This window comes from Trichoderma harzianum (genome assembly GCF_003025095.1).
Source record: "Trichoderma harzianum CBS 226.95 unplaced genomic scaffold M431scaffold_3, whole genome shotgun sequence".
Taxonomy (NCBI): Eukaryota; Fungi; Ascomycota; class Sordariomycetes; order Hypocreales; family Hypocreaceae; genus Trichoderma; species Trichoderma harzianum.
This window is the reverse complement of record NW_020209251.1, coordinates 766,249-786,607: the sequence shown is the minus strand read 5'-3', so window position 1 is coordinate 786,607 and position 20,359 is coordinate 766,249. Positions and strand designations below refer to the sequence as shown.

The 20,359-nt window shown below is 49.8% G+C and overlaps 8 protein-coding genes across 8 annotated transcripts; 4 read left to right on the top strand and 4 right to left on the bottom strand.

The window, feature by feature from the left end:
- Positions 1 to 1,065: 1,065 nt before the first annotated feature.
- M431DRAFT_505104 (hypothetical protein) lies at positions 1,066 to 3,433 on the top strand. The gene is made up of 2 exons (XM_024918580.1): positions 1,066 to 1,832; positions 1,897 to 3,433. Exons 1-2 carry the CDS (start codon positions 1,416 to 1,418, stop codon positions 3,055 to 3,057), a joined length of 1,578 nt encoding a protein of 525 aa, XP_024777199.1. The 5' UTR covers positions 1,066 to 1,415; the 3' UTR covers positions 3,058 to 3,433.
- On the bottom strand, positions 3,156 to 3,802 carry M431DRAFT_343161 (hypothetical protein). Its single transcript, XM_024914425.1, has one exon. It carries the CDS (start codon positions 3,641 to 3,643, stop codon positions 3,254 to 3,256), a length of 390 nt encoding a protein of 129 aa, XP_024777198.1. The 5' UTR covers positions 3,644 to 3,802; the 3' UTR covers positions 3,156 to 3,253.
- Positions 3,666 to 3,980, top strand: M431DRAFT_479121 (hypothetical protein; the record flags this gene model as incomplete). Its single annotated transcript, XM_024915740.1, has 1 exon — positions 3,666 to 3,980. One exon carries the CDS (start codon positions 3,666 to 3,668, stop codon positions 3,978 to 3,980), a length of 315 nt encoding a protein of 104 aa, XP_024777197.1.
- A 2,222-nt stretch (positions 3,981 to 6,202) lies between these two features.
- M431DRAFT_79541 (hypothetical protein) lies at positions 6,203 to 9,907 on the top strand (the record flags this gene model as incomplete). Its single annotated transcript, XM_024922831.1, has 4 exons — positions 6,203 to 6,544; positions 6,646 to 7,339; positions 7,446 to 9,394; positions 9,470 to 9,907. The coding sequence occupies 4 exons, from the start codon at positions 6,203 to 6,205 to the stop codon at positions 9,905 to 9,907; spliced, it is 3,423 nt and encodes a 1,140-aa protein (XP_024777196.1).
- A 1,935-nt stretch (positions 9,908 to 11,842) lies between these two features.
- Positions 11,843 to 15,109, bottom strand: M431DRAFT_491762 (hypothetical protein; the record flags this gene model as incomplete). The annotated part of the gene is made up of 2 exons (XM_024916931.1): positions 11,843 to 14,055; positions 14,110 to 15,109. The coding sequence occupies 2 exons, from the start codon at positions 15,107 to 15,109 to the stop codon at positions 11,843 to 11,845; spliced, it is 3,213 nt and encodes a 1,070-aa protein (XP_024777195.1).
- Positions 15,110 to 15,434: 325 nt separating this feature from the next.
- Positions 15,435 to 16,924, bottom strand: M431DRAFT_505097 (hypothetical protein). Its single transcript, XM_024918578.1, has 2 exons — positions 16,317 to 16,924; positions 15,435 to 16,238 (listed from the first exon to the last, which is right to left on the bottom strand). The coding sequence occupies exons 1-2, from the start codon at positions 16,791 to 16,793 to the stop codon at positions 15,597 to 15,599; spliced, it is 1,119 nt and encodes a 372-aa protein (XP_024777194.1). The 5' UTR covers positions 16,794 to 16,924; the 3' UTR covers positions 15,435 to 15,596.
- A 453-nt stretch (positions 16,925 to 17,377) lies between these two features.
- Positions 17,378 to 18,790, top strand: M431DRAFT_78145 (hypothetical protein; the record flags this gene model as incomplete). The annotated part of the gene is made up of 1 exon (XM_024922658.1): positions 17,378 to 18,790. One exon carries the CDS (start codon positions 17,378 to 17,380, stop codon positions 18,788 to 18,790), a length of 1,413 nt encoding a protein of 470 aa, XP_024777193.1.
- A 488-nt stretch (positions 18,791 to 19,278) lies between these two features.
- On the bottom strand, positions 19,279 to 20,279 carry M431DRAFT_78331 (hypothetical protein; the record flags this gene model as incomplete). The annotated part of the gene is made up of 2 exons (XM_024922675.1): positions 19,279 to 19,692; positions 19,764 to 20,279. The coding sequence occupies 2 exons, from the start codon at positions 20,277 to 20,279 to the stop codon at positions 19,279 to 19,281; spliced, it is 930 nt and encodes a 309-aa protein (XP_024777192.1).
- Between the last annotated feature and the right edge of the window lie 80 nt (positions 20,280 to 20,359).

The following is a 20,359-nucleotide window of genomic DNA, read 5'->3' as shown; positions in this document are numbered from 1 at the left end:
ATACAGCACTAGGTAGTTATAGCCCGAATTGACATCCTAATGCATGATTGAGACATTGCAGTCTTAGTTGGAATCACCCGACCTGGTAGTGTGATACAATTACACATATAACCATTTTAAGAGGGAACGCCTATTCACTTTGCTATTCAGCAATCCGTGTCGCAAATGATACTCAGTACTGGATAGATGTACTAAGCTATAGTAGCAGATAGTAGAGAAATACCTTCGCGCGCCAGGGGGAAATCCATAATTCATGAGTCCAAAATGCGCCATGTGTTTTCGAAATTTGTAAACCGAACCCCGTAACCTGCAACTCCTGAAAGATACTACTGATCTTTAATCAGCGTCTTGCGGATAGTGTTTTGTCATATGCTGTTGGAGTTTATACCACGTCTTCGTTTCAGATCCAAAGTTGGTAAAGTAACCTACAGCAGGCAGACATAACTTGTCCGCGAACCTGTGCAATATTACTTGTCCAGAGTCACAATCGAAATCCTTTGAGAGCATTTCAGCACAGAGGGTACATGGTAAGAGGTCCCTGGCCCGTTTTCGCCGTGAGAACTCCTTTGATCAGATCCAGCTCACGCTCCAAGAAATGTTCACACTCGCGAGTTTTCTCTATTGACACTGCGTGCACTACAATCGAATTTATTATCACAGCCCGCGCGTGATTATTTACTTCACCTCGTCTGGGAGCTTGAAGCCTTCTCCAAGTTGGAGGATATTGTATCGTGCAAAAAACTTCACTGACCAGAAACCCCCCTGGCGCGCGAAGGTAGAGCTATAGCAGCATATACCAGAGAAATAAAGCTATAGTAGCAGATACTTGAAAGAACTGTGTTTTTATTATTCAAGTACTCCGTAAATGCTTGTAGTTGTAAATAAACGGCTGTCCTACACGTCATGCAGATTAATTCCGAGATGTCTCAAAACACAACATGTTCTAGCGGCTCAACCTTGAGGGTAAAAGATGCATCACATGATCGTGAGCCACCACCTTAATCCGCGTCAATCGCCAATAAGCAACACAAAAGCTTCTTTTGCCCAGAGGCTAGATCGATCTGGTGCGAGTTCAATTGAGAAATCCGGAGCAAAAGTCGCAGATGGATGGGCGCGGCAAGATGGCGATTGGTGGATGCGGGCTGAATGGTGTCGGTACTATGACGTATGCACTTTTGCAATCTCGGGATCAGTATGACACTGCTTTGACGATTGACAGACACTAAAGGGCACGGATCGGGGAGCTTGTGTGGAGGCGAATCGAATTGTAGGAGGCTGTATCTTTTGGACTTTTCACTTTCTCTTTTTTAATTTCTTAATTCCTTCAATTTGAAGCTTTTCGACAGTAATAGTTCATGGGGTAGCTACTGGTTCAAGAAAGCCTCATTCGTCCATCTTTCCATCTGTTGTTTACTATGCCCTTGTTTACCACTCCTAGAATGGACGACGACGATGAGCAAGACATTCGCCCAGAGGATCGCATTGACAATGCGGAAGGTGAGCGGCCGCCAGACGAATACACTCGGCTGCTGCCCAACCGCGTCAACTCCAATAGGGACTTCCTCGCCCCTGATGATCCTGCAGTGTCGCCGTATAACCTCTTCAGCATTCGCATGCTCCGCTATCTGACATTGTTCTTCACGGCACTGACGTTCTTGTGGTGGGTGATTCTGCTTGTGTCTGCATTTGCGACGGCTCCTGGGTTCCACACAAAGGGGAGTGGCTTCTTTGCGTTTGGCTATACGAGCTTGACACTGGCCATCCTGTTTTCCACCTTGCTATTCTTTGGGGTGCCTTCCAAAGCAGTGAGGATACTCGGAATTGTAATTGCCGTAAGTACTACAGCTACTGAATTCTACCACGGATGAATACTAACGCGAACGACGCGGGCGGTAGGTTTTTCTCACGCTCGATATGATTCTTCTCCTATCAGTCCAGAAGACCAGGTACGAGGAGGGCTGGGTAGGAATTGTTAGCGTCATATGGGCGCTGCTCATGAGTATATGGGCCGTGGTTGCGGACAGAACTGTTAAATGGGGCAAGGCCGAGGAAGAAGAGAGATTGACCGGCCGTCCTGAAACAAGAAGAACACTCTCAGAATGGCTCGAGGTCCTGGTCTCAACCATTGGCAACTCTGTCATGGTGGTGGCCGTTGTCCTGATAACGCTAAACATCATCCTCCGAGCTCTCGATGCAAGAGTTGCACCACCCGGCAAGCTGTACTGGGTCGACGATAACAAATATCGCATCCACCTGTACTGCCATGGGAACAAGACGGACGAGAACGGCAAAAAAGTCACTACCGTCTTCTTCGAGGGAGGCGAGTGGCCCGTCGAGTACGGCCTATGGGATTTCGCAGACAATGCGGTCAAGAACGGGTCCATTTCTCGCTATTGCTTCGCAGACCGGCCAGGGCTGGCTTGGTCTGATACCGCCCCGTCGCCGTCATCCGCCGGCTTCGTGGTGGACGCCTTGAGCGAGGCCCTGGCCAAAGCAGGAGAGGGAGGGCCCTGGGTTCTTGCTAGCGCGGGCATCGGCTCCTTGTACTCGCGAGTGTTTTCAGCCCGCCACAGTCACGACGTTCGGGGCCTGCTGTTGATCGACCCCCTGCACGAAGATCTGCTGGGCCCCGGCGCAGCGCCAGGCCGAGGCTTCTGGCTGTGGTTGCGAGGCGCCATCTCGCCGCTTGGGCTGGATCGCATTCCGGGCGCGCTGTTTAAAGGACGCTCCAGCCGCGACCGTATCTATGGCCGATCCGCTCCGCAGACGGGCAAGTTCATCTTTGCCAAGCTGCAGGAGAGCTTGGTGCTCAACTCCTTCACCAAGCGCGACGTCGACAGCAGCAGGCAGATCCAGGAAAAGGACACGCCGCTGACCGTGATTAGCTCGGGGCTCAAGATCAAGAACGACGATAATTGGGCGAGCAAGCAGAAGGACCTGACGGGGCTGACTGATAAGCTTCTGCATTGGGATATCGTGGACGAGGCACCCCACGAAGTGTGGCGGACTCTGGAGGGGCGCGAGAAGATTGAAAAGAGGCTGAAAAAGATGGTCTAAAAATAAGTGGCCAGGGGGGGCTTGAAAGGAAAAAGGCGAATACGGGAGTTTTCTTCGAGCGCGTGGACGCAGGTACGGTATTACAGCGCAGCACAAGAATCTGCCTGACCGTACTGACCTGTCCAAGGTGGCACCAATCGCTCGATTGATACCGCCATGTAGGACTTGATTGTTGGCGTCCATCTTATTGATGGGTTTACTTTTCCTGTTGCTGGGGTGAAGCTTGAGGGAGGAAAGCAATGAACGATGGATTTAGCTGCGGCGCAAACCTACGTCTGTAGTAGGTATGAATTTGGATAGTGTTTGAATGAGAAATAGCATTGATACCTTTACCTAACCTTTCAATTCTCACAGAGGTCGTGCTGTCCAGACCCCGACTGGAGATACAGACAAAAGCAGCCCGTTCGTGACCCTGTCCGGCAGAGGCCACTGCGGAGGCCCCTGACAGCAAACCTACAGGCATATACACGTATAGCCCAGCGCTGAAAGCTGCTGAAAGGCGTGCTTGTAATCCCATTTTTAGACACCCATGAAGCATCCAAGTGTTCGTACTCGTGGATACGAGGGGAAAGGGCAAATGTGGCATCTATAGTGCTCGTACAATATGAATGAGACTTGCAATTGGAGTTGAGGGATTTCGCGATGCGCTTCAGGCATTTACTCCCTACCAAGGTACCTGGCTTGGGTACATGTGCCTAGACGTCATAGCAGCCAGCCCGCCTCCTTTAAGAAATAAGCGCGCAAGGTTGCACATCAAACACTGCAGTGCCGTGCAGGTGCCGCGTTGCGCCGCAGGAGAAAAAAAAGGGAAAAGTGATGGATGTCCCAAGGCTGGTATCCAGGGTCTTGTAGCAGTCGTTACGGGGTACAAGCAGCCGAATACAGAGATCGAGCAGAGGCAGATCAAGGTTGGGTACATGTAGTCGAAAAGACCGGATGAAAAGGCTCTATGTAGTAACAGGCGTTCGACCTGACAATTAAGGAGCTGTGTGTTATGCAGCCGTTTTGATACGGGGGAGCTCTTTGAAGCAACTGTGTCTCTGTGGAAACTAGCCCAGACCGTCAATATTTATCAAACAGAATCGCTAGCTACTAAGCGTGAACCCCTAAACCCGTCGATTCGACGCTCCCCTGGCCCTTGCCGTCCTGGCACGATGAGTACTCGTATCTACAGTAGAATGGAAATGCGCTCGATGAGAACAGACACAAAAGGGAAGTTTTTATGCTTACCTCGTTATGCTCAAACCTTAGAGCAAGGGCTTGTGGAACGGGCCGGCTTTGCCCATCTCAACCGGGCTGATCTCGGCTATAATAATTCGACTCTCCGTAGTGGTAATGAATATCGAAATCTAACCAGCAGCTGCAGGGCCTGGCCTGATTTTCTAACGCCTCTGAAACAGCTCGCCGTATAATCGGTAAAGCTTTGCGCAGAGTTTCGTATAGATGGTTTCGCGACGAACGCTGGCTTATCAGATGAAAAGCTTCCTCTTCTTGTCCTTCTTTAGGTAGCTTAGGTATTCTTAGACTGTGTTTGTAATATTTGCTCTCAAGTGATCGCCCAGTATTTGTCTTCTGTAGTGCGGATGATGGAGCGAGTACATGTAACCTTTGCTGCACTCGACACTTGACAGATACAGGGATCAAAACTGACAGATGCAACGAACAAAAATAGAAGCCACACAACAAGTACCGAATCAATACCGATCACCAAAGGTACCGATCAACAAGGAACGCGGTATACATGGAGATGAGGTACTTGAATGTGGCGTAGACAAGATTTCGGAAAGGGAGCTAAGCTTTTCGACTTCTTTGTATTTCCCTTTCTGGCTTCTATCATGTTCCTGACACTAGGAAACATGAGCACGAGACTCGTCAAGCACATTATAACTGCTTAAAATCGAGGGTTCTTGATCAACATGTTGGCGTCCTGCTGGAGAATGGAATCAACTAGGGGTCTACCTGGTATAAACCCACTGCTACCTCCTAGGGATACCTCATCCAGGTAGCGGCACAGCTCTAGATAGCACTAACCCAGCCTTGCGTACATTAGCTCCAGCACTATGAAGCACTTCACAGGCGACTTCTGACGAAAAAGACTTCAATGTTCAATCTACCTTACTCATCCGGCCGCTCTCAGGGATAGTGCCGGCAAAAGTTCAGTCCATGCTGCGGGCTTCCACACACGAGCTGGAATCTAGATGTGGCGCAGTTGAGCAGACTGAGACGAAGTGCGCCTCGTTTGGGAGGGGGAATTATAAGGTGCTGAGCTCTCAGCGACTTACTGCCAGGTAGTATTAAAGCGTCATAATGCTCATCCCGTCGTGTTGCTGCTCGACGAAGCGTAGGACTTGGCAGCTCTCAAAGTAAACAGTACATGCCAGCCAGGCGTCGTGACACCGGGCTGCCGAGTATCAGAGACCTGCTCCATTAGCGGCCCAGGCCATAGAAGCACCACAGCGCCCTCAGCGACCAGGCGACCTGGAAATTACCTCCAAACTAGCCGCCCCTCAGAAACCACAGCGACTCCACGCGCTGTCAGCAGCCGCCCTCGACCGCCCCCCCAGTCCCGTGAGTCCAACAAAGTGCGCCCAGCTCTCCTCCACTGGCTGAGAATCTACGGCCTGTTGACTCTCTTCTCGCCATCACGGCTGCTTCTACCCTCTCGACGGAAGACAGGCCTTCTTTCTTACCACTTCTCCCCTCGTTCTGTGCCGGCGCCGTCGTTCCTCGGTTGCTGCATCTCGTCTCTCGTGCATGTTGACGCCACGCGCATCTCCTCTGACCTCCCCCATCTCACGACTCCGCGATCCTCTGCGAACTCTTCTCCCAGCCTGACGCTCTGCCGAAGCGAAAACCGACTCTATTGTTGCTGGGCTGTCACGCGGATGTCAGTCGCGCTCTGCTTTGGATCGTGAACCACTTGGGATACGCTGTCGCGCATCGCTCTGTCTGGAGCCGTGACATCGCTCTCAATTGGAATCCATATCACCAACCAGAGCCTCCCCAGCTGATGCCGGCCGTGGCCGCTACCCCTCGCCGACGACTGCTAGACACCTGGCGTTGAGACGGGGCAGAATCATCATAGCCATCCCCTGGACTGCAAGAGGAGCACGCGTTCGGGAGGAAACACGCCGCAACATCTGCCATGGCAACCGACCACAGCAACGGTCCGCCTGTGGATGTAACCCACGACGACGGCCCCAACGACCACACGAATGAACACACTGGCCATGCAGACGCCAGCCGGCAGAATGGATCATCGCAAGCACCCAACCCGACAGCACCAGGCCCCAACGGCTCCTTACCGCCGCCAGCAGGATATGCAGACGAACCCACAAACGGCAGCGAAGTGAGCCGTCCGCGGCCGAGAAACGGACGATCTGCTAGTGCCCAGTCGAGGGTTTGCAAAAAGTGTGGCCTGCAATTGACGGGACAGTTTGTCCGAGCTCTAGATGGAACATTTCATCTGGATTGCTTCAAGTGCCGAGTAATACCTGACCCCCTCCCCCCCTCTCGATTCCATCTCCTTTCCTCGTCCCCCCACTTTACCACTTCTCTACCACCAGATGTACTAACCTCCCTTGACAGGATTGCGGCGAGATCGTGGCATCCAAGTTCTTCCCTGCGGAAGATGAAAACGGAGGACAATATCCCCTCTGCGAGACTGATTACTTTCGACGCCTCGGCCTCCTATGCCACCAATGTGGTGGGGCCCTTCGCGGGTCGTACATAACCGCCCTCGACCACAAGTATCACGTTGATCATTTTACTTGCTCACTCTGTGCAACCGTCTTTGGCGCCCAAGACAGCTACTACGAGCATGATGGACACGTCTACTGCCACTACCACTACTCAACCCAGTTTGCCCAGCGATGCAATGGCTGCCAGACGGCTATCCTAAAGCAGTTTGTTGAGATATTCCGCAATGGACAGAACCAGCACTGGCACCCCGAATGTTACATGATACACAAATTCTGGAACGTACGTCTAGCCCAGCCGACTGAGGTGCCCCAGATCGAAGAGGGAGATGTGAGCGACCTCATCAGGGACCGCATCCGCGAGGACGAAGAACGCATGGAAGACAAGGTTTTCAGAATATGGAGTGTTCTATCAACGTTCGAAGAGTCATCTGCTGCATGCATATCTGACATGCTGCTTCACGTCAGTAACGCCTCGTACGTCGACGGTGTGCTGGTTGCGAAGCGTTTCATCTGGCACGTTGAGATTCTTTTCCAAGCTGCAGATAGGCTAGACGCCGCTGTTTCAACGCAAAGCGAGAAAGGTAAGCTTTTCATCAGAGGGGGGAAATGGTCCATCTCTATTGGAATAAATATGTGGGCAGTGGGTTATATATAGGATTCGGCGCTAATGTGTGGTTGTATTTATAGCCATGTCGTATGGCCGAGAGGCCAAGCTTCTCTGCAAGAAGATTGTGGCGTTCTTCTCCTTGCTATCAAAAACGCAGGACAATGGATCGCGGCAGCTGGGTGTAACCCAGGAGCTCCTGTCCCTCGTCACCGGTTTGGCCCACTATCTCAAGCTGCTCATCCGCATTTGCCTCCAGGGAGCGCTACGCTTGGAGCGAGACGCGAGCTCCAGCGATGGCCTTCACCAGTTTCTGGATAATTTGAACGACTTTGAGAGCTACAAGGGCGACGAGGGTCTTCTGCAAGTTACCATGGGCGGCAAGCGGCTTTCGGCCAAGGACTCGGATCACTGCGCGCAGTGTGGCAGGTCGGTGGAGGATGAGTGTGCCAAGACTGGCGATATGAGATGGCATATTGGATGTGTCAACTGTTCTCGCTGCCAACGGGAGCTTGGTCGTGCCCTGGAAGAAGCTCACTTCAACGCACTGGAACGCAAGATTTACTGCGTCACATGCATTGGAGGCAAAACCGACGGCCTCGCGCCCTTTACCCACATTTCCAAACTTCAACAATACGTCTTCCTTCTCAAAGTCGCACTGGCAAGACTGCTGGATATTTTGAGAAGCAATGGCGCCCTAACCTCTGGAGATATTGGTGCAGATGGCAACTTTGATCCCTCTCGTCAAAACGCAGGTGCCAGGCCGAGGCAGCCAGGCGATGCAAACGATAAAAGTCGCCGCCGCGAGTCAACTTACGAAACAACCCTCAATGAAGTTCGAAGACTACGCAGCACACGTCTCGACCGACACTTGTCATCTAGCGTTAGACAAGCTCGGACATCTCGTGTTATGGATGCTGATGGACGAGGTCCCCGTCCTGCATCTTCCGGGGGAGAGGATAAGACTCAAGGATCGACTGACCAGATGTTTGGGCAAAACGACGCCATCACATTGGACGATATTTCTCGCATCGTGGCCGTTGAGCAGTCTCGCGAACAACAACAGCGCCGTGACCGACTACCACCCAGTGATGTCCTGCGATCTGGCGCCCCTGACCAAGGCCTCGGCTTAGGCCACTCAAGGACGCAGTCGGTTGGGCCGGATCTACAGGCAGCTGACCCTATGATGTCTCGAGTTGGCAGGAAATTCTTCCCCGAACTGTCAGGCCTCGAATACTTTAACGTCAGACATCTTGCCGTCCTGATTATGCATCCTGTGGTCGAGTCAGAATTCACATTAGAGGAACTGTTGAGTTTCATTGAATCCAGAAAACCGGCCACATTCTGGAAGAATCTGGGCAAAGCCTTCAAGAATGACAAAAGCAAAGGCGTCAAGAAGAAGGGTGTCTTTGGTGTGCCCTTGGAGATTATCATTGAGCGGGATGGTGCCGACTCAACGGACGGCGTGGGACCTGGCACTCTGCGCATCCCCGCAGTCGTTGATGACATTATCTCGTCTATGCGCAAGATGGATCTCTCCGTTGAAGGCGTGTTCCGTAAGAATGGCAATATCAAGAAGCAACAAGCAATGGTTGATAAGATCAATGCGGAAGGCTGCGATACCGTCAATTTTATGGAGCAGCCAGTAATCCAGCTGGCAGCAGTACTGAAGAGATACCTGCGAGACCTTCCAGACCCTCTCATGACTAACAAGCTTTACAAGCTTTGGATCACCGTTGCCAAGATACAAGACCCGGCTCGAAAGCTACAGTGTCTGCACATGGCTATGTGTCTCCTTCCCAAGAGTCACCGTGACTGTTTGGAAATTCTTCTCACATTCCTCAAATGGGCGGGCACTTTCCACCAACTGGATGAAGAGGTTGGGTCCAAGATGGACGTAAGAAATCTGGCAACCGTTATTGCACCCAATATTTTGATGAACCCTGCCAAAACACTTGCCATGGATAGCGAGACTATCTATGTGATTGACGCAGTGGAGATTCTTATTGACAATATTGAAGAGATGTGCCAGGTAAGTATTCACATATATAAGCACGGGGGAATCTCGGCTGCAATGAAGCAAAGCAATATTAATGAGCTGATTTAGGTTCCGGACGAGATTCTTACGCTGCTCAACGACCCCTATCTTTTCAGCAACAATGGCGAAATCTCAACCAAAGAGATCATGAAACGCTACCAAGATATCAGAGGACAAGCTCCTGCCGAGCCGAGCGAGGTCTACAATCGGCAAGAGAGCTCGACCCGTTCGCCACCGAAGCGAGGCGAAACGGATCCGTCCGTCTGGCAGGGCGAGAGATCAGTCCGGCCGATGCAGGACAACCCTCCTCCACCAAATTCCACTACGCCGGTGCCACCGCCGCGGTTCAGGCCCCCAGAAGACCAGCCCTCTCCCTATGATGCCAATCAAATTGATCATCCCAATCCCCATGGGGAGAACCCTGATCACAGTCAGCGGACAGAGTGGCGGAATTCTGGCGTTTGGGGCCGCCAAGGCGGTGGGGTAGGTGTTGGCGAGCCTTTTTGATTTTGCGGTTAACCATTTGTGCTTTGTCTACTGATTTGGCAGGAAGCCAGAGAGGATATGTTCAGTATGCGTGTGTGTTGTTATATTCCCTTTATAGGAAATGCGGCCCGGAAACAGTGTCCATTATAGCATTTCTCCAGGCGTTTATCGATTACTTTTGTCCATCTTCACTGCAAACAGTCAAGACCGAACTTATTTACTCTGACGTTCGATACGATAATCCTGGCGATGCTATTTCTTGAGTTAGTCTTTTTCTTTTTCTTTCTTCACATATCTATTCACTTTTGCTCTTCTACTTTTACCCACTTTTGTTTTCTTTTTATTCTTGTACTTTCATGAGCGGTCCTGGTTGGCACTCTTCAAAAAAGTTTTTATTTGTATGCGCGAGTTGGGCGTGAATATAGTGTATAGCATATGTGGCATTTGAGTGCGAGCGATTAAGCCCCCACCCTTTGCAACTGCTTACCATTGTTGTGTTTTTAGTGTTGTGTGGAAATAAGAGAGTCAAAAGAAAGACGAAAGACGAAATCTGTCCGCCGGGTTTTCAATTATTTTTACATCTCTCCCTCTCTCTTCGTTTTGAAGGAGATCATAGCCTGTTTATGATGAGGCAAACGCCGGAAAGAAATCCTCTTTTGCCCATGCTTCCTAGAAGGAGAGAACCTAAAAAGGGGCTTATTACAACAACCAAGAACTCAAAAAAGGAAAAAAGGAAAAAAGCGTCATTCGATATGTGTGACACTTGGAGTTTCTTTTTTTTTAATGCTATGAGGGGAGGAAAGGGAAAGGGATGGACATGAAAGGATTTACTTTATTTTTTTTTTCTCTACGATCCAGGAGATTTGTTGTCTGTTTTATTTTTCTGTTTGATATTTTGTAGCCTTTTTGAGAGAGGGGGAAATCTGGAGATTTTTTGTGTTGGACGGGGAGTTTTTACAGAGAGAGATGAGACAGAGACAGATGAGGGTCGAGGTGGGGAGGTTGTGAGAATATATGAAGATACTTTGTTGGCTTCTTACTATGTTTGCCTCTTGTATGTGTGTGATTGCTGGACTGTGAATTATTACTCCTTGCACGTTTGTAAACAGTTTATTCGGGTTGACGATGGCTTATAGGTATCGCGCCCTTCATCTCTTAATTTGCCATGGCCACTGCTATGCATGCTTCCATGGGGAAATACTGCTTACTATCGCTACATTTTTCAAATACCTACTACTATCATAATATTTTTCTGGTATTTGCTACTGTCGCTATATGTTTCTACTATTGCTCCACCTTTCTAGTATCTGCTACTGTCACTTGCTACCATATAGCATTAGATCTGAGACACAGGATGTTGGATCACAGACTTGGGGGTGCTGGCTAGTATTTCCCTTGACTTACTATTGTCACCACCATACTTTACCATAAATCCATCCACCACGAAGTATCCTGGTAGCGATGAAACTCGAGACTCACAGATTCATTCCGCACACTCTCATCCAAAGAAGCATGTACATCATCCTGGCCATGACTACACACGGAGTGCGTGTTGTTCACGGCCCAGAATGAGTCAACTGCATGGTGGAAACCAACGAGTCAGAAAGCGTCTGTTAGATATATGCTCCCATCCACACCTTGTTTTTCTCGGTTTTTGCCAATGGTATGCAGCGAGAGATGAAGAAGGCCGCTTTAGTATTGGGATCGTCGTCTGACTCGCTACCGTCAATAGATCCTCACGTTACATGTCTCTAGTTTTCCCCCTTTGGAAAAGGGGAACAAGGACTGATGTTCAACAACTCAAACGTGCTTTTGGTGGTATTGTATGCGATAGTTTAGATAAGGTAGAGGGATATAATGCCTCAACAAGGTATTTACCTTTCTTTATATTATTTTTTATATAAAAAAATTTTTTTTTTTTAAAAAAAAAAAAAACAAATCATAGCTCTTGGCTCTCTAATCTAGCGATGGGCTCGAATCTAGCGATGGGCTCGAATCTAGCGATGGGCTGAAATCTAGCGATGGGCTCGGAACTGGAAGAATGTCCTGTCTAAGAGTCAACCAGACATTCTCCAAGATTATAAGCCTATGTGGGTGATCTAGCGGTATAATGCAAATACACTTCCATAGTATCCCCACGGTTTGATCAAGGTCATACCCAGGTCTTCGGTGCGATACTACGTAAGGCGAGCCTAAACAATCTCCAAGGCTGTTTAAGAGTATTACCCGATCTGGGTGATCCAGCGGTGTAGTGCAAATAATCTCTCCTAGCACAATTATCGCTTGAAAATAGTTGCTTAAGTAGGTAGTGCGTAATGGCCTCTCTCTTAGATGATCTGCAAGGCATCGTAAAACTTTCTCCCGGTCTGGGTGATTTTCCGGGGCGGTCTCAAGCACTTCCCTTGATTCGTTGAAAACTGAATCTAGTTGTTCTGTCGGACCGATGCTTGGGTATTGACGATTGTCATAGTTGCTCAACATGGCGGCCCGGCAGGGGTGGTCTTGAGGCATTGAGTAGATAGCTACTCTACCTATATCCAACGCAAACTGGAGGGTAAACGCGCTAAGGTGGTAGTCTACTAGCATTGTAGCTAGCGCATTCAGTTTCTCAGATACCTCCATAGGTGTGGCAACTTGAAGTGCTGATCCTGGAAGTGCTGCTGCATCCAGAGTTCTAGATTCTTGAATGTGGTGAGAACCAGCATGCGACGCGTAGGCTAGAAATTCATAGTCGAATTGGTATATATAAAATTCCAATACATAAGTAAATGGACCATCACGTTTCAACATCTCATACATATGTAGGAGGTAAGCTTGACAAATCTCGGCAAGTACCACTTGAGCCTGGTGGGCACTTATGGAGTGTTGCCAGCGTTCAGGTGAGACCGGAATTGCAGGTGAAGACGATTGTTGAAGAAATTCTCGAGCAGTTTGATGGATGAAATAAACCTTGTCCTGGTGAATTGAGATGAAAAACCCACACCAAGATCTAAGACGGGATTTAAAATCCTCTTTCTTTTCACGGTCAATAGTTCGTAATGAGACGTCAAGATTCATAGCTTCATTCATCTCCGCCACAGATAGCGGCTCATCCGCTCCAAAGATAATTGTCAAAGCTTTCCGGACCATCGGATCTTCCTTAGATTTGCTAAGGATACGCTCGTATGCTTCGTTAACACTCCCTGGAAGTGTTATAAGAGTCGATTCTACTCCTTTCAAGGTCTTTTTGAAGTCTTCCTCTTCCAGATAGTTGAATATTAGATATACCCATAGATAAGTACGATGGGGAGTCTCTTGTAGCCTTGTTTTCAAATACTCCGTAATATCGGCAGAGAGGCTCTTGGTTTTTGATAGCTGGCTAAGCCGATGCTGAATCACATGATCTATCTCGTGGCTAATAGCTTCTGACTCTTCTTCTCCTGGTATATGGATTTCCGGGAAGACACCCTCCAGGTTATAGAACTTAGACATGATCGCCTCGTATGGACGACATGTAAGAAGATATTTAAGCTTCCCACACTGATCGCTGCGGAATTGGCTCTCCACAAAGCGTATCAAATCCGGCAACTCGGATTCTTTGCATTCATCCAGGGCATCAAGCACGACTATAACAGACCCTGCCTGGGGGTCTTCAGTAACATCCTGTAAAATCTGCCGGAGCGATTTCGTAGAGTTGGTTAACCCCGGTCCGTCCTTGCGATATTCTTTTACAGCATATTTAATTAGATAAGGCTTCTGGGCGAAGAGTTGGTGAAGCAGCGCGCAAAGAGCCTGCCGGACGGTATTTTGGTCTTGATCTTTAAAGAAAAAGTAGCAGACGGTAGTCTCTGGTCCTGGGAGGACCTCGTCAACCAGATACCTGGCCAACACTGATTTTCCGCAACCAGGATCTGCTGATACCAGCAGTGGGCCATAGTCTTGTCTAAACCACGTGTGGAAGTGCTCGTGCTCAAGGAACCACAGGCAAGTATTTTCAATCCTTTTTTCCACTCTGTCTTTATACCACTCGTATGTGGCATCTCTGTCATCGCGTGTGAGGCGGAATAGCTGGTGACAACTTTCTTCTTCCTGTCGACGGCGTTCTTCTTCCTGAGTTTGGATATCCACCATGACAATGTCTCGGTGTTCCTCTGCAACATCACGATGTGCTCTCGCGATATCTCGATATTCTGTTTCAGAATCAATATATGCTAATATTGTAATTTAGGGAATTGCAGACTGACCAGATAAAATATCGCCAATTTGTTTCTCAGCTTGGACTCTGTTTGGTCGGATTAGATAGAGGAGATCCTTTGTGTACATCGCCGCTACCATTGCTGCATATCCCTGCCACTCCTTATTCCTATGCGAATCTGCATAATCACAGATTCCACGAATAACGAGACACGGAAAGTGATTCATCAGCCCCGCTGCTTCCGTCTCAAAGCACTTGACGTCCTTTTCTGCAGCGAGCTTGTCTCGAAGCACAGCGTCCTTCATTAGCTGGTTTGCTGAAGCAATCAGGCCATAATGGATCGTTGGATCGTCTTCATGGGCACCCCTTTCAGGTCGTAAGATGAGAGAAGGTGGATTATTTCCACATGATGTAACACAGCTTCGTTCCTCGTCTATAGGGTGGCAGATGTGACTTTGATATAATCTATCGCTACTTGGATCGGGTCGTTGGTATTTTCTCCGTAGTCTTTGTTTCGTATCAAAAATGGCACCGATTTTTGCTTTAATCTGATGCCCTTCCTCCTCATATTTCGCCTTGATGCCTGTTATCGCCGCCCGTAGAAAAGAGGGAGGTTGATTTAGGAATCCTGTCATTTGGAAGCTCTGCCCCTGAATGGTTTCTCCGAAGTCGTACTGGAATACATCACCGTGGCTGCTGCCATTGCCACGGCCCGGAGAGCTCACCACCACGTCCCCCAAACGAATATCATGCTTTGGAGACGGTGCACCCCCGCCTATACCAACAAAGAGCCCGACTCTGATACTGGGGAAGCTGTGTGATAAATCTGCTGCCACGCGTGCAGCGGAGGATATGCCGTACTCTCCATCTGGCAAAACGGCGATAACAACGTTATGTTTTCCAATTCGGCCCAATTGATAAGTGTTATTGTCATTAGTGGAAACTGTGTCAGGCCCTTCGTATTTTTCATCAAGCACAGCTTGGGCAGCAACATATTCGGTATCAATGGCGCAGATCCAGCCAACTGTGTAATCGCTCGGGTTCGACATCTCTCCAGATGGGCTAACAAAGATTAAACAAATGCGTATGCCTCTCCCTGATGCTAGAGGAAGCTCCTGCTGGCCTCAATTATCAAGCCGTGGATGGCTGGTGTATGAAGGATGCAGCATCTCGCGTCTTCGAAGGCGGGGGAGTGTCAGGCTGCGATTGAGCCGCATTCTCTCATTGGATAATCAGGCCTGGATATCAGTACCATTTGGCATTCGGCTGAAATATTATTACCTACCTATGAAACAAATTATTATCAGTAATATGAAAACATGTTATTTACACGGACATCCACAACTCGTGGAATAAAAAGGTGCGTATTAAAAGAATATTTGCAGGCGTGTATATAAACACACATGACTAAATTACTGCTATATCTGCATCCAAATCATGTCACTCATCAATGATTCGTAGAACCGATGGGTATATAGGATTTCCCACCTCTTTTTTCATCGCTTAATCGCTACCCTCTCTCAACCTTTTCACCAATCACTGCGTCTTCTTGGTTTCATCCTTCTTCTTCTCCTCCATAAACCAGCCCACACCGCGGTCAATGCCTTCCTGCAGTGTCCACAGAGGCTCGTACCGCAGAACTTGCTTGGCCTTGTTGATATTGTAGTAGCGCGTCATGGTCGATACCATGGCCCTGAGTCTGGTAAACGTAGGCGGCTTGCCAATGATTCCAAAGAAGATTTCGCTAGCCGAGCCGAGGAGGATGCTCATACCCCTGGAGATCTCCCAGACGCCCTCTGTGCCCTTGTCGTTACCGGCGGCCTTCCAGACGGCGCGCGCAAAGTCCCAGAAGTAGACGGGCGAGTCATTTGTGACAAAGAAGATTTCGCCGTCGACGCGCTCGTGGCTCAGGGGAATGGTAAGCGAGGCGGCGGTAGCGAGCAGCAGGCGGGCGGCAAGAAGGTGAGCGTGGGCAACGTTGCCAACGTAGGTAAAGTCGAAGATGTTGGTGTTGTCGCCGAGCTGGATGTGTGACTTCTTGTTGTCGTAGGCACGGATGAAGCCGGCGAGGGTCTGGACGTCACCCTCGCCGAAGATGCCAGCGGGACGGATGGACGTGGTGAGGAGTCTGGAGGGCTCTTGACGGTTGGCCTTGATGACCAGTTCTTCGGCAGCGGCCTAAATAGGTGGGTTCAATTGTCAGTCAGTCTTCTGAATTGCAAGTTTCAAGTATAGCAAGTGTCCATGATATCGCACCTTTGTCTCGGAGTAGTACTCCTTCTGCTGGGCGCCTCGAATCACGGGGTAACCCTCGTCTGCGTTGAATAGGTCGTTCTCGTTGTCGCTAATGACACTGGCCGAGCTGGTATACACGAGGGCTTTGACGCCGGTGTTCTGGCAAGCCTCAATGACAGCCTTGGTGCCGCCAATGTTGACCTTGCGGAAGAGATCGTGGGCCGTCTTGTTGTCGCCGCTGGCCACGGGGGAAGCCGTGTGGATGACGACGTCAGGCTTGACCTGCTTCAGGATCTCAGTCAGCTTGGCGGCATCAGTGATGTCGCACTCGTGGTATGAGGCCTTGTCGTTGATGTTGCGGGTGCATCGCAGGTCGATGGAGGCCACGGATTTGCAGTTCCATGAATCCAGCGCCTGGTTGACGATGTGGTGGCCCAGGAAGCCGTTGCCTCCAATGATGAGGACGCTGCCGAGGTCGCCTCTCTTTTCACCAGCCATTGCTGCGAGTGACGGTGCGGTGAGGGAGTTTTGGGTATGGATGGATGATTGTTGGAGGTCGATATCGAGATGCGATATGATGGAGTCGTGGCACAGAAAGCAGGCCACTGCTAGAGGTACCTGAGCTAGGCCGAAATTCTAGTGGTCCTTAGTGGGGATAGACCTGAAGAAATGGGGGATTTGGGGGAAAACGTGGCTTCAGTTTAGTGGGGGGTTCTAGATGCAACTGAGTCTAATAGCAATCCTCAATCGTGTTAAGCTAGAGCCTTTTCACGACGACACTTTTACAGACTTGGATGAACAACTTGCCATCATCACCAAGACCCCGGTAATTTGTGCGACCCAACACGGCGGCCTGCAGCTTATTTTCGAACCCTTGTAGGCGCCCAGCATTGCCCGACAAGCGCATGTTCTTGCAGGTTGCTGCAGACTGCGAACATGTATAAATGAGCCACCATCGTTTCTCGTCTCTCCTCTGGTGTTCCGTCTGCTATACATTTTCCAGCCGATGAATACGAGTGCCATGTTTCTGTATCCTTGGAAATGCTCTGCTCTTTAGCTCGGCAACGGATAGACGACACCAAATGGCAGAGAGTCGAGGGCATCAGGACCCGGACGTCGAGATCCTAGTTCACGTCACGGCACCAAGCAGGACGGCAGACGACGTTGCATATAGGCAGCTTGCGCAATCCTATCTTTCTTTTCAGCCCCAACGCCGGGTTGCCTTCACAGCTGATCCCATTCAGGAGCATCACTATGGAGATGGAAAAGATGTTAGCGAGGTGGGAGAATCTCCAACGCAAGAGACCGTTTCTTCATTCAACAAGGACTTCTCGGCAGTGACTTCAGGACAACCATGGGTTCCAGAGACTCAGGATCTAAGCTTTCGAAGCGTATACGATAATCGATTTTCACCGCCATTGCAAGAGAGACGCGACTCGGCAGACAAGTCTTTCCCAACCGAGGATGTGGAATCTCTCTCGACTCAGGTCCAATCTCCATGGCGTGCGCCCCCAAGCCAAGTCAACGATTCATACCCCTTACCGGATGCTGAGATACGCCAGGCCACACCAACGAGGGTTTTGGAGCACTATCTAAAGAACCTGAATTCATCAGCGCCTCCCAAATCCTCGCCCCCTGGCCCAGCTCCCAATGTTGATGAATTCACTTCGATAGCCAGCGCTTATGGGGGGAATATCCCGTCATCTATCCCCATCCCTCCTGGCGTGGACGAGGCTGCAAGCCAATCACTTGGATATGGAAGCGCTGCAAACATCATCCCGGTCACACCCGGAGTACCAGAAGTATCAACACGGAAGCGGGAGCAGTTCTCTCCAACTGTAATTAACGAGACCATCTACATATCGAGCAGTGCTCTTGACACAACTTCAGAAGCGGCCTCTTTCAGAGCCGAATCCGCACCGCCTCTATCAAAACGCCAAAAGGGACTCTCAGACGAAGCCGAAGCTACGAATCTGCAACGAAGCTCAAGTGACACCGGGCCCGTAAGGACCAATCAGCCGACAAGCACCTCATTTGCCATAGCAAAGGAATTAACCGACGCCTTGGAGATTCGACCACCATCACCCCCAGCAGGAATAATGGACCTCGAGCCCGCAGATCTGGTATCAGATAAACTAGCCAAACTAGCAAAAGACCTCTCATCTCGATATCGCCCCATGATAAAACGCGAAACAGAACCCCTCGAACGAGGATACTGGCTCCTCGACTGCACTTGCTGGTCCCAAGATACTCGTCACGAAGCCTGGGTCTTCTTGGCCAATTACCTCCGCAGTGGGCTCGCCGGCTGGGGCGTATGGTGTCGTCGCGATGAAACGCATACATGGATCCGCTTCTACTGCTGGGCTCATGTCGCCAAGCATACATATCTGCTGTTGTACCTCGCCAGCGGTAGGCATCTGAAAACTACCGGCGCGCAATGGATTGGTGCTGACGGAGAGGTTGTCTTGGAAGTGCTCCCCATGGAGAAGAAGTAAGGTAATTCTAATTATATCGGTGACCAAAGTTGGATATGAGCAACATAAGTTTGGGCATCGGAGTTATTGTCTCATGGTTATCATTTATATCTCTTCAAAGGAGAGCACATATCTCATGGCGACGGCGCCGAGGAACTATATTTTACTGTCTGGGGGCCAAATTCAAATAAGGGAATCCAATCAAGGGGCGTGGTTATAAATAGCATTCAATAACTGGCATTCATACACACGTTACTGTTCACACGTTGCTGTGATACAATTCATGAAATTCATGAAATACCCGTCAAAACTCAAGAACGAAAACAAAAACCCATTTTCTCACTCTCTCCCACGATCTCACCCTTTTTTCCCTACAACCAGCCCAAGACCCAGAGAGAAATATACCATAATAAACACAGTAACGTGGCAGAGGAAAAAAAAAAGACATGTCTACTCGCTTACAACACACGCACACACAAGAACACCATCCTTAGACATGTGACCTAAATCTAAGCTGCAGGCGAGGCAAGCTTCTCCTTCCAGTACTGGTTGCCCTTCTCTCTCAAGGTCTTGGCTTGACCTTCTGATCCTTTGTTGAGCTCATTAGCCCGATCGACGTAGGGAGCCTTCTCGCTGGGGCTCAGTGACTTCCATTGCCCGCTAATGGTCTTCATAGCATCAGTAGCTTTTTCGGCGCCAATCAGGCTATACTGCTCCTTCAAATACAGAGTGAAGGCGTTTCCAGAACGGTGAGGAAGTCGGTCGTCGTGGATCAAGTAGATCTTGCTCTTGTCAGTCTTGCGAGCCAGGCGACGACGAGCCAGGTTGGCCGTGTAAATCGCCTCGGGGGGAAACGACTGGACCCAGTTCTTCTTGGTCTCTTGGTTGGCAATCTTGTTGGAGTTGCCGACTGAGGCCAAGCGCTAAGAAAAGTGAAACAGCCAAGTCAGTAAATCTGGTCTCTTGGGGAGAGTCAAGGGAGAGAAGGGTCTACCTCTTTCTCGGTCTCGGTCAGGTTCTTAAAGCTGGTGGAAAGGGCCTTGGCTCTTTCTATGGCTGAACCGCTGCTGCCGCGAATGTTATCGACCAAATATACATTCCAAGCTGTCTCCGGAAGCAAGGTCGGTCCTTTCAGCAGCGACATCTCTTTCAGCTTCTTAATCTCAGCCCTTTCCTCTTGCTCAGGCGTCAACTTCTTCTTAACTGCCTTCTTCGGCTTCTTGGCAGCGACCTTTTTCTTGACGGCCTTCTTGACAGGTTTCTTGGCCTTGGGCTTTGTGGACTTCTTGGTCGTCGTTTTCTTCTTGGCCGAGGTCTTTGACTTTGGCGTGGTTGACTTGGCCGCCGGCGAGCGCATAGATGCCGAGATGCTAATCGTGCGCACCGATGGCGTAGCAAGGCGCAACACCAATGCGCGGGCTGCTAGGCCCGTGGATTGGCGCCATGGAGCTGCCGCGCCGGAGCTGATGAGCACGCGACGAAGGGCCGCGAGAGTTGCGGATGACAACATTTTGACGACTCGACTTTCGAATGATTCGGCGCAAATGTAAGGGGCGTTGACTGTGGAAGAGATGCAATTACAATGCGAAT

Coding starts and splice junctions, on each gene's coding strand:
- M431DRAFT_343161 (XM_024914425.1), bottom strand. CDS start 3,643: ATGCCACATTTGCCCTTTCCCCTCGTATCCACGAGTACGAACACTTGG.
- M431DRAFT_505104 (XM_024918580.1), top strand. CDS start 1,416: ATGCCCTTGTTTACCACTCCTAGAATGGACGACGACGATGAGCAAGAC. Junction 1,833..1,896: donor TACTCGGAATTGTAATTGCC/GTAAGTACTACA, acceptor CGCGGGCGGTAG/GTTTTTCTCACGCTCGATAT.
- M431DRAFT_505097 (XM_024918578.1), bottom strand. CDS start 16,793: ATGGCTGGTGAAAAGAGAGGCGACCTCGGCAGCGTCCTCATCATTGGA. Junction 16,239..16,316: donor AGTACTACTCCGAGACAAAG/GTGCGATATCAT, acceptor CCACCTATTTAG/GCCGCTGCCGAAGAACTGGT.